Genomic DNA, 12,928 nt, shown 5'->3' with positions numbered 1-12,928 from the left:
CTGATGGGAGCAGGAAAACTGAGTCGTTCATACGGAAGCGTAGAAGGGACATTGCATTGACGAGTTACCAACTTGACAAAACTCGACAATTATCTGCAAATTGACGAGTTGACGAGATGGTAACGTGACAAAATACAGAACATTGTCGTTTTGACGAGATAACCGATCTCGTCAATGCAACAATTTTCTGCAAATTGACGAGTTGCACACTTACTACCATCTCGACAAGATGACAAAATACAGAAAATTGTCGTTTTGACGAGATAACCGATCTCGTCAATGCAACAATTTTCTGCAAATTGACGAGTTGCACACTTACAACCATCTCGACAAGATGACAAAATTCAGAAAATTGACGCGTTGACGAGATAACGGATCTCGTCAATGCAACAATTTTCTGTAAATTGTGGGGGTTGGGTATGAGGTACGTGGAGGTGCGGGGATCTTGAGCCTTCTTCCCCAGGAGATTTTTACCTTTGTGGATGTAAGTTGTCCCGGATTTCACAATTTCATCTAAAACAAAATCGATGGTTTTATCTTAACATTTCTTGAATACTCTCCATGTAAAAAGTTTCAGTGTAAAAATCTAAAAAGCTCGACATTCGACAGTGGTTATCGAAAAATTTCGAATAGGTTTACAAGTACAACTTTCGTCTGTTCCACATTTTGCCGAAAGCATTTCGATATCAAACTCAATCCACTTTTTATCTCAGAAACCGTAGAGAATGACTAACTTATATATCAGTCCCTTCCCTCAGCCCGTATAGTCCCCGAATCGCACCACCCACCCCACAAATTAAAATCAAAGACAGGCAAGGCGGCTTCAAAGTCAAGTAGGATTTATGCCGGTCGGGCCCCCACCCCCGTTCGGTGCGAGACAGTCCACATAGTTTGGGAAAATCACATAATAGACAGACATAATAAACTGAATCCGCAATCATGAGATGGCGGCGATCGTATGGCAAGCCGTTTACTTTTTATTCAATGTTTAAAATGATATCTTTAATTATCTGATGATATCATTAAATCAATTGTTGATATCAAGAATTCGAATTGTTGATATCATTAAATCAATTAATGATATCATTAATTCAATTCATTTCTTGATATCAATAATTCATTTAATGATATCATTAATTGAATTAGTGATATCAAGAAATGATTTAAAGATATCTTTAAATGTATTTGTGATATGTACATATCACTAATTCGAATTATTGATATGTAGATATCACTAATTCGAATTAGTGATATCATCAAATATGACGTCATATTTACTGATACCACTAATTCGAATTAATGATATGTACATATCATTAATCGAATTAGTGATATGTACATATCATTAATTTGAATAAGTGATATCAGTAAATATGACGTCATATTTGATGATATCAGTAATTCGAATTAATGATATGTACATATCACTAATTCGAATTAATGATAGCCTATGTACATATCTCTAATTCGAATTAGTGATAGTATCAAACGTCATATTTAAGTAGATATGCGGACCGGTCCTTATCCACTGAGTTACAAGCTGCTTCCCGGTGTCCCGATCACTCCTCCATTCCCAAAAGAGAAAGGACAGTTATCAATTATGCCGAGATTATTTTACGCATATAGGCTATACATTTACATGCATGCAATTAAGGTCTCGAAATATTTTGCAATCAGTGTAGTTTATATAACATCGTACTAGGGCCACCTGTCATTCTGTTTGTTTATGTTCTTTGTCTTTTAAACACATGCCTGTCATGACGAACATATAAAAGTCAACAATCGACATCCGGCCTCCCAGCAAACACAAAACGTTTCCATAACATCTTTAAGAGTTGTTTGACCAAAATGTTCTTTTGTTAATAATTGTATTGTCGTAGCCTGGAAGTTATGCATGTGACTCGTTTGTCCTGCGTACATGCTACTGCTGATGCACTCGAAGTTAACTTCGTCAAATTTAGTTGTTCGGTGTGGATATTTATTTATCAGCTCGTAATTAAAAAAAAAGGGTGTGAAGACTCGCGCAAAAGAAACGTCTAATGCCGGAAATCTGACCTAGTTTCGAATGAGGTGTAACAGAAGTGTTAGACACCACCATCGATCCCAGAAAATACACAGACAGCTTGCTACAGTAGTGCACAGTCAGTACATCAGCTGCGGTCAATACACACTACACACCGACGATTTGAGACTGATGGCCGCCATAAGCACAGTGTATAAACGATACAGCGATGGACATCTCAGGTCCAGCTAAAGATAACAAGGTACCACGTTTTATTACTGTCTGCATTTTGTAGCGACACGAACAAAACGTCACTTGCAACAACAGAAAGTTAACTTTTTCAGATGGCCGCACGCGGTTTGGGGCGAGTCTTCAGACGTAGCCAGGAATTTGAAAGGGGGGGAGCCCTTTTTGCGATTGATATGGATTTTCAAAGTTGTAGGCCCGACTATCTGAGCGGAGCGCCACCATCAGTTGGCGCGGAGCGTACAAGAAAATTTTTGGTTTTACAAACCCCCCAGATGGCCGGAAACGGCCCTTCCCGAGTGTTCATTCTGGTTCCCTGGCCTCTTGCTAACTTGAGACACAATGAGTTAAAATAGTACGTAATTCAATACTACATAATGTATTTAAAATTAGCAAGGTACATGTACAGAGTAGTCTTACGTTTCAACTTCTACTTATAGATACAAAGATAGGCCTGAAATGTCTTTGATACAGCCAGTAATTGTCTTTGATACAAATGTAGCTATTAAATGTCTAATTCAATACTACATAATTTATTTAAAATTAGCAAGGAACACGTACAGAGTAGTCTTACGTTTCAACTTCTGATACTTATAGATACAAAGATAGGCCTGAAATGTCTTTGATACAGCCAGTAATTGTCTTTGATACAACTGTAGCTATTAAATGTCTAATTCAATACTACATAATGTATTTAAAATTAGCAAGGTACGTGTACAGAGTAGTCTTACGTTTCAACTTCTGATACTTATAGATACAAAGATAGGCCTGAAATATCTTTGATATAACTATAGCCAGTAATTGTCTTTGATACAACTGTAGCTATTAAATGTCTAATTCAATACTACATAATGTATTTAAAATTAGCAAGGTACGCGTACAGAGTAGTCTTACGTTTCAACTTCTGATATTTATAGATACAAAGATAGGCCTGAAATATCTTTGATATAACTATAGCCAGTAATTGTCTTTGATACAACTGTAGCTATTAAATGTTTAAGTTAGCCTAATAAGAGAAGGCGAGAGGTATCCGACGATTGCAATCTGATGCAAATTTCTCAACTGTTTTCTCAACTGAAATATTATCTGCGTAAACGGGTTCTTAACTACATGTTAAAAAACTTACAAGATCGGATCCTAGTCTTTTTCGGCGGGTAGAGTGTTGAATGAAACGGCACGCGATAGAAATGACAGCCTAGATGACAGAAGAATAGGTCACCTAATTTAGCCATATTCTTGCTACGTTCATTTCAATAGTTTTTCCTGTCTATAGACTCTTAAACTCGCCCAGCAAGCTTATCGATTTGAATTATGGGTGTTTTTAAAAAAAAAAGATAACTTGGCCAAAAAAATGAAGGCCCGGGCCTACAGTGCTACATACTGGCTACGCCCTGATCATATGATATCATAATCAGCAGATTTTGTTTCCTGTTTGAATTCTTTTACATGTTCTTTTACATAATATATCAGAAAGACAAACATAGTGCTCTTTTACAATTTTTCCAGTAGGATGATTCTTGTTTATTGTCCAATGTCTGGACTTAAATGCATTTGACGAACTTAACTGATGGACAATATAAACTTTCATATTTTGTAATATTGCCAGATATGCAGTGGCCTAAAAACAAATATCGTTATCGCAGTGTATTAGCAGTGTAACAATTATTACAGGAAGTGCGTATCACGTACGATTGCTAGCTTAGCTTCATAACAAGCTGTTCGTGCAACACCTTAGGACGACTCATTGAACGAACGTTGTCGACGTTGTTGTGCATACAGTTCGTGACATTCCATAGAGTGCGGTTAGGTAGGCAATATGTATTTTATTACACAGTGGCCAACTGTAGGCTTGTAATTGGCTATAAGCTAAATTTAGCTAATTGCATCTGCCAAACTAAGTAAGTAGTTGAATCAGTAGGCGTGAATGTTAATACGATTACAATCGAGTTAACGGTGCTGACGAGTATTCAAGAACAAAAGAGCACTGACAAAATACAATGCTAAAAAACGACAGTTTAAAAAAAAAATCGACACTGAAAGGGGGGGAGCAGTCGCTCTCCCTGCTCCCCCTGGCTACGTCCCTGGTCTTCAATGCCTTTAATGTGTGCTGTGTTGTGATTTTGAATTTGGTTTGCAACGTCGGTTGAACAGTCTTTCGTTTATATTAAGGCTACCCACCTCCCCCCCCCCCCACCCTAAGCAGTCGGCTAGACCTATAGACATTGTCATAGCAGTCTATATTGCGCTGAAGACCACTTATATAGAGTGGGCCCAAAAAAAAGCAAAGGGAGCACCATAAACTATGTCTACATACTATGTCTACATACTGTAGGCGTATGTCTACATACTGTAGGCGTACAAGCCGGAGAGGGGCGGTTCGCTGAATTGATTGGCTGAGAATGCAGAGGTTCGCGAAGAGGAAGGACTGGGTGGAGCACTGGTGAGCGACAGTTTTCTCAGATATAACTTGGTCTCCCGTAACGGTTTTAAAGCACACAAGAAAAAACACCCAAGGATGAGAAATTAGCTGGAAAGGGTCACATTGACTGTTACTTGCTTGAAATGGTCTACTATTCAAAGTCAAACCTTGCACCTCAGCGAGCTATTAGCACAAATTCCATCCGTAATAGTAACGCCATGATATTTCAATACATGACCCATGCAATATTTAAATAATTTATTGTGTCACTGACTAGTATATGGGTCAGATTCTTGATCTACAGGTGCGTATCCAGGGGGGGCGTTGGGGGCGCGCGCCCCCCGGGTAAGGAAAAGAGGAGAGAAAAAAAGAGAAGAAAAAAGGGAAAAGGAGGGGGGGGGAAAGAGGAGGAAGGAGAGAAAGGAAGGGAAAAGAAAAAGAAAAAGGAGAGAAAAAGGAGAAAAGGAGGGAGTAGAAGATAACCAAGACCTCGGGAAGAGAAAAAGGAACAGTGATAGTTAAAGCGCTGATCCCAATTATATACACAGGGTAGCCAGTGACAGATCAAGGATTACGGAGGGGGTGTGCGCCTCGCCCTACCCCTTACACCGACAACTCCATTTTTGACGTTTCCATTTTTCCTCTCTCACTAATGTATCTATATAAATACTATATATGGTCTATCATAACGCGTGTGTGTATGGACGCCTTAACAATTGTACAATTGTGCTATATGGAACCAACTGTGGCTGGTCTTGAACTCGACCGAGTCGTCGGGGAACATGACGCATTTCGGGAAGGGGGCGACCGCCCCCCCCCCCCGAGCAAATTTTCTTTACGACATCGCTAGTAATTTCAAAATAGGCAATGCTTAGATGCAACTTACAAGGCATGGGAAGTGTCATTTCCAGCGATCTGGGAGGCATTTTCGGCCAAAATTTTTCTTGTACGCTTCGCGCCAACACATGGTGGCGCTTCGCTTAGATAGTTTGCCTACAGGCTTCGCCCCTCCCTTGGCAATTACTCGCTACACGCCTGTTCGAATTTTTAAAGCAAAGAGCAGATATAACATCATATCAGTGAGCATTGAAATGCATGTTCCACGATGAACAGCCTCAAAAACTGTCTATGTGTGTAGGCAAAGGCGTAGGAGCCAAATTGGATTTGGGGCTGTAACGACTTGCCCGAAAAAAAGCCAAAATTTTTCGCGCGCAAAGCGCGCGTTCAACATATCGATGCCAATATCATATAAGCAAGCATCGGTCATTACATTGCATGGCATCGTGTGCCTTAAGATCCGTGAAAGTTGCACAGTATACCGCCGGATGCTAATGTAAACAACCAAATGTCTTATGTAGATGGAGAAAAAGCATACAGATCCATTTATGTCAAAACTCTCTTTTACAGTAGTAATGTCGGCCAAGCTTAGAACTTTATTTTAATTACCAAGGAGATCATTTTTAAGCTATTCATTGCTATTTATTTTTCTTTCAGTAGGTGCCCGAAAAAAATGGGAAAAAATTGGTTGCGGGAAGGGGGGGGGGGCTGCAGCCCGCCATCTACGGGACCTACGCCTATGTGTGTAGTGTTCGGTTTCGATATACCTGATATCGGAAATATCTGGTATTTGTCATTTCCTTCAACCAAGTTTTATAATAGCCGTTAATAAGAGGTTTTAATATTTGTACACCAATAAATTAACTGTGTCGGAATTTTCGAAAATTTCCTCACCAACATTCTTCATCATACTTTCCTCTACTCGTCCAATTTTGACCTGTCTATTAGGGGTTCAAGGAGGTTTTTCTATATTGGTTGTCCATAGATAGAATTTTGTGCAACATTATGGGTATGTTTTCAAGTGATTTTTATTCACGAGAAATGCGAATTTTCAAATTCTCAACAAATAATGGGCTTAAAACCTTGATATACTTCGGATATTGTGGGCCGTGACGTAGAATCACCTACAAAAGCAATGATCCATAGGACATGCAATCAGGTCGAACATGATGTGTGACTGATGACAATCTTCAAAAAGGTTATGGATGGAAAAAAAAACTTTTGGGAAATACTTGGTTCTCAGGCAAATGTGTACATCTGGTTGGTCATTTTCAAGCCCGAGAAGTGCCATTTCCGGTGATCTGGGGGGTATCAAAACCAGAAATTTTCTTGTACGCTCCGCGCCAACCGATGGTGGCGCTCCGCTTAGATAGTAATCAGAGCCGTATATCTCTATATACGGCTCTGATAGTAATTCGCGCCCCCCGGGTTAGAAAATCCTGGATACGCGCCTGATCTACATCCTCGATCCAAACCCACATATATTGCCGGCAATCATTCCATTACAAGCCGTATGTAATGAATGTATGTAATGAATGATCGAAACTACCAGTACTCCATTCGCGCAATACGTTGGCAACGCTTCGACGATACGTCGACAACTCGTTGCCGAAATTAAAACAATTGTAAAAAGATTAATATTACCAAATTGGTATAGATATAGACGAGAATGTTCCCGAGCAGGTAAGGTCAGAATTAGAACTAGACAAGGTTTTTATTTGTCATAAAATTCAAATTACAAAACAAGCGGACACGTTATGCAAAAACAAATTGTTGTTGTTGTTGTTGTTGCTGTAATAAGCTAACATTTCATTCCCAAACTTCCAAGAACGGGTTCTCTGGAAGTTTGTTATGCGTTGCAGAACTTGATGACGCGTTGACAAATGTATCACATGGGTGAAAATGCCACACTCATCCGTTTGTTGAGCACGCCCACGACCGTTATGGCTCTCGTTGGCTTAGTTTAGTTTAGTAGAAAAAAGGATCAGGAGGGACACTTAAATTAAGTCCCCATCAAGGACCCTATAGAGAGAGAAAACAAAAACTGAAGACACAAACACTCAGACCCGATTACAATGCTTAAAGTGCTTGTCCAAAGCATTCTTAAACCCATTGACACTACTTGCAAGTACAACTTTCTCAGGCAAACCGTTCCACTCATTCACAACCCTATTAGAAAAAAAGTTATGCCGAATATTAATCCTGCTATGTGACTTTTGGAGTTTAAGACAATGATCTCTGGTACTACTACTGTTAGCAAACATGAAAAAGTCGGTAAAGGATAAATTGTCAAAACCATACACAATCTTGAAAACCTGAATCAAGTCCCCACGTAACCTCTGAAGCTCCAGTGTGGGCTTTCCACAGTATGTCCAGGGGCGGATGCAGGATTTGTGGCAGGGGGGGGGGGTCTGACTGGTCCAGCCGCGCCTGAACTTAAGACTATCTACCAGAACATTTTTGGCTTTACAAACCCCCCAGATGGCCGGAAACGGCACTTCCCGAGTATTCTAAGCTGCATGTACCTAGCCTGAAAATATGGATCTCATGTCTGCAATTACTCAATTGATGAGAAAAAAAAAACAATCTATGAAATATGGTAATACATATCAGATGAGTTGAGGTGATACAAAAATCATAATGCCTTTAGCCCCCAATCCCCCTCCCGTTCCGTCACCACTGTTTGATGCAGGGCCGGATCCAGGATGCTGGAAGGGTGAGGGGTTTGGCCTCCAGTGATCCTAGGGTCTAAGGGGAGTGGGTTTCCCTCTATCCATTGTGAAATTCTTGGATATTTAAGTACAACAGGGAACCCCCTTCAATTTAGCCATGCAAAGCACCTCTCTCTTTTTTTTTTCTCTTTTTTTTTTCCCTCTTTTTTTTCTCTTTTTTTTTGGGCCAAGAGCAGGGGGGTCCGGACCCCCTGGACCCCCCCTTCTGGATCCGCGCCTGATGTCGCATAGTTCCGTGGATCCCACACATCTGACAGAGATGGAAATCATGTCTCAATATACAGAGGTACAAATACGAGTCGGCATCGTGTATAAATTGAAAAGAATATATATTTCACCCTGAAAACTATCCGAGCTCCTCCCTTCATAGAGGCTGATTTCATCTTGAAATTTGCTGAAATGCTGATCAATCTTGTACATGTTTATAAGTCTCTTAGAAACAATGGTATTATCATCACCTTTAAGTTGTTCAGACTACGGTTATGCAGGGATCGAGTTGTTGCCCTCACCTGGTTTGTGAGAGATAAATTGAGGTTGCAGGTGCGCGCATAAACAGATTTGAAACGTTATTTAAAAAAAATCGTCTTTTGTTATGATAACGTTATTGGTGGTGTAATAAATATGTCATGAAAACGTTTTCAGGCTATTATTTCAAAACGTTTTTCGTTAAAACATTAATATAACATTAATATCTCATAAAAACGTTATGCCGACGTATTTATAACACCACATTTAACGTTATAAACTTGAACATATTTTAGAGGCTCTTTTAATCACTCGATCACTGTTTACACGAGTTTTTATTCAGTACAAACACATTATTACAACACAACAAACATATAAACTGTTGCTTGGCAACTAGCTCTTTCCACACGGCACGTCCATGAACAGTCGTTTTCCCATGTTTACTTTTGTTCTTGCTTCCACCTCGCAGATTAGTTGCTCCAAGAAGTCTCGACTCGCCGATTCGTCTTCAGTCTCTTGACCTATGGAATGAGATAATTGATTAATTTGATAAATCAGAGAAACATCAGCAGTCTCAACAATAATTATATCACTCCTCCGGGCCCATAAGCCCAGAGGATGTGATCCAGGATGCACAGTTGTGGAGATCCCCTTTGAACTCCAAAAGTATTTATTAGAATAGCATTGCGTTTATAATTAGTTATACACTTACTTTATATCTCTGAAGCACCATTTGACATCTTTAGGCTTTTAATACTTTTCTGGAGGAGAAGGACGTCCCCAGACCCTCTCTTACAAACATGTCATTCAACGTTAACGGGCCCAGAGCCACCCCCCTCCTCCTTCATAAAATCCTGGATCCATCTCTGGTCCTTTCAGAAAGGTTCATGCCTCTCTTTAAATAGTCGGGTGATTAAGAATTTGGTCCTTCCCTCCACCGACACCCTCCCGCCCCCCCCCCCCCGTCACCTTTGAAAAACTGTGCACGTCACTGTTGCGTCCTATCCTTTCCTCGGCTTAAGAACGTGCTGAATTTTGTCTAATGACCAAGGACAACGTTATACTTGGGGAGGGGGGGGGGCTTGCCAACATATGCTGATGTAGAGGGACACCTTCTGCTTTAGGTGACGTTCATCAAATTGTTCTTGTTGACAGTTGACTTAATATTATCCGAATACCTGCATGGGGTAGAGTTTCGCCCATAACATCTCCTCCTCCCTCTCCCCCCCCCCCCCTCACCTCCGATCACAAAAGAGTGAATCCATACCTTTCCAAAATGTTTTCTTCAACGATACTTCTACAATTTTCTCGATTATTGGAACCAATGATATCATCAATGCTGTATCGATGCACATACACATGGCCAGAGTCAGGAACAGAAAAATCACGCTACTAGTGATCACCATAGAAACCAACCAAACTGGATCCCGGTGCTTTGCTCTGCGCGCAGACTGCAAAATGTTTCCTCTGCAGTGGGTATAATAAATAAAGTAGGCATTAATACTACAGGAATACCATGAAAGTCAAATAACAAACCGGTCCTATGCGTTAATAGCGTAATATAGGAAGTAACCGTGTATGTGTGAGGGCATGCCTATGTTTCACCTTGTGATATCATCCCAACTGTGAAGGGAGGGTGGGATGGTAGGAGAAGTAAATAGATGTGGCTGTTATATCCGTATTACAATTTACGCTGTTGTTCGTCAATTTGAAGTTAGTCGCCAATTAGTAAAAATACCTCCCCTCCCACCTCACAGGATCTACCTGGCGTATTATCATGTATATGACACAGTAAGTGTTGCGTTAAAAAGTCTGAAAACGTTATGAGTCCAGCCACGGCCATATTTAAATTCAAGTTAGAAGAGGGCAGCAAAGGATTGTTTCTTCCTCGAATTTTTCAATAATAATGTATAATTCCTGCTACATACTGGCCGGTACTGAGTTTCAGTTTGTTCGTCATCTTTGTTTGAATTTATTATTTCATTGGTCAAGATGAAACCAAAACTCTTAAATGCAAATGTTTTATAAAATAAATTATATTGGAGTTAGGCTATATCTGTTTTAAAGCTGCCAAGAGGTTAAAACAAAACCCGATTATTTTTAAGATGTGAAGAAACTTAAAAAATCGACCGGTTGAGATCGGAAGAACGCTTTGAATATTACCGCGAGAGAGGTTTGATGCAAGAATGGCCGGTATTTACAGTTTTGGAGGACTTGTACCAGGCAAAAATGTTAACGACCGTGAGGCAATCAAGGTATATGGCATTGTGTTTACTATAAAAATCCACAAGGGCGTAGGAACCGAGGGGCTGGGGGCGCCAGCCCCCCAGTGAAAAATGTGGAGGGGCGGAAGTATCATTCCGCCCCCCCCCCCGGTTCGCAAGTCAGAAAACCCCTTTTTCATTTCCAAATGAGAAAAAAAATCTCATTTGGAGCACCAAATTGCATCTAAGGCCTGGTGAAAATACAAAATTAAGTTTACAAAATGGAGTGGGTGTTGAAGTGTGCTATATTGCAGCAAATTGCATCTGAGGCCACCTGGAAATGCAAAAAATTCCAAAGGGGAGGAGGACACCCCCTCCCCTTAGACCCCTCCCCAGGCCGGCCATCATTCTTCAGCCCCCCCCCCACTCAAAAGTACCTTCCTACGCCCCTGAAAATCCAGATATGCAGTAATTGTGTGTAGGCTATGATGCAACATTCATGCGCTATGGGATGCCGTTGTTAAGTTCTGATTCATAGCTTTCCATTTATGTATAATTTGCTATAAACCCTCTTATTAGCAAAATTGTATATTTCAAGATATGCCATGAAATTGTTCCACACGGGTCACATTTTCACTTCTTTTCCCTTGAATGTGTTTTTGCAATTAGAAGTCTAATATATACTTGTGGCCACCAGGCCAATAGGAAAACAGATGCATGCTTGTATATGGGACCATGCTTGGGTCTTTTTAAGATATATAGGTGCAGGGCAATCATGATTCACATTGGTATATTTACATGTTCAAGACTCCGCTGTCCACTGCATCTCCTCTTACAGACGACTGGTTTAAATGTTCCTTGTTCTTCCGTTTGGTTTCTAGCCTCATGTGCTATAGAATTGAAAAAGGATTGAAAGGTTGATCTAGAAAGGTAATGGTTATCAATGGGACGTCATGATATTAAAGGAAAAGAATCCGACCTCCTCCTTACGCCCAACCCACCCACCTCTAAACCATGATACAAGTTCATAATGCTTTATTCCAGTTTTCAAGTTGAGTATCTTATTTATTGTATACCCACCAATGCCTTATTTGGTAGCGACTGTCGATTTTTCACCATCTCTGATGGAGTTCCCGGTACTGACACTGCCAATGGCTTGGCAAACCGTAAAGCCTCATCCCGTTTGGATGGTTGAATGTTTTTAAGGAAAGTAAATCGTCCTTGAGCTTGCCGGTTGATAGGTTTTAATGTAGTCCCTCGTAATGTACCTTTGCCATCCACCTGATATCGTGTAAAATTAAAATCACTAAAACGGTCAAAACACACGCAAAATACATATAACGACTTGAAATGCATTGAAGGATGTGGCTAAATATTCTAGGCAATATGGACCGTGAAATTATCATTACAGGAGGCGAAGTATTTGCACCCGTAACTTGAATTTTCGAAGGGGAAAAACGATAGATTCAAATTTACCTGTTTCCCAGCTCCATCGGCTCCACGTTTAGTCTTTGCTTGTTCCTTCAGTATCGCTTTAAAGTGCCTCGTTCCATGTGGCTCTGTAGTCTTTTGTACATCTTGCTCTTTTTTGGTAAATTTACTATCAGACGCTTCGCGAAGTTTCTCGGAAAGTTTATCCAGTTTAATGACACGGCGATCTCCCGATTTTGGCGAACATTGTTCCGTACTTCTCGGATGGTAGGTTTTAACATCGAACGACGTAAACTTTAATTCAGCTTTGTTTTTGAGAAGAGATCGTAAACGTTTCTCTCGCTGCGTTTCTTCTGATTTGGCTTCCTTGGGTTTAGAAGCGGTGGACTGGGAAAACGTTTGACCTGCAACTGGAGATTTCATGTTACAAGAAATTAACTATAACTAATACAATATACGTCACACGTTCATTTCTGAACCTAAACCATTTGGATTACAATTGCAGCCTACGAGCTAATTGAAATTTATGTAAGCAGTATAACAAAAAAACAGATCGAGTTATAACTACATGAGGCATCAGTGACGTCACAAT

The 12,928-nt window shown here is 40.3% G+C and overlaps 1 protein-coding gene across 1 annotated transcript; it reads right to left on the bottom strand.

The window, feature by feature from the left end:
* Window positions 1-9,017: 9,017 nt before the first annotated feature.
* On the bottom strand, window positions 9,018-12,885 carry LOC139958576 (uncharacterized). Its single transcript, XM_071955730.1, has 5 exons — window positions 12,382-12,885; window positions 11,986-12,186; window positions 11,704-11,795; window positions 9,969-10,168; window positions 9,018-9,222 (listed from the first exon to the last, which is right to left on the bottom strand). Exons 1-5 carry the CDS (start codon window positions 12,757-12,759, stop codon window positions 9,095-9,097), a joined length of 999 nt encoding a protein of 332 aa, XP_071811831.1. The 5' UTR covers window positions 12,760-12,885; the 3' UTR covers window positions 9,018-9,094.
* Window positions 12,886-12,928: the final 43 nt, after the last annotated feature.

The sequence above is a fragment of the Apostichopus japonicus genome, chromosome 3 (assembly GCF_037975245.1).
Source record: "Apostichopus japonicus isolate 1M-3 chromosome 3, ASM3797524v1, whole genome shotgun sequence".
Taxonomy (NCBI): domain Eukaryota; kingdom Metazoa; phylum Echinodermata; class Holothuroidea; order Aspidochirotida; family Stichopodidae; genus Apostichopus; species Apostichopus japonicus.
The sequence above is the reverse complement of the archived record's forward strand: the minus strand, read 5'-3'. Positions and strand labels throughout refer to the sequence as shown.

Bases quoted from the DNA above. Each gene is read 5' to 3' on its own strand.
- LOC139958576 (XM_071955730.1), bottom strand. From the start codon at position 12,759: ATGAAATCTCCAGTTGCAGGTCAAACGTTTTCCCAGTCCACCGCTTCT. The intron at 11,796-11,985 runs GTGGGTATACAA...TCAATTCTATAG, and splicing joins CGCTACCAAATAAGGCATTG to CACATGAGGCTAGAAACCAA. The intron at 10,169-11,703 runs GTAAATATACCA...TACCCACTGCAG, and splicing joins GACAGCGGAGTCTTGAACAT to AGGAAACATTTTGCAGTCTG.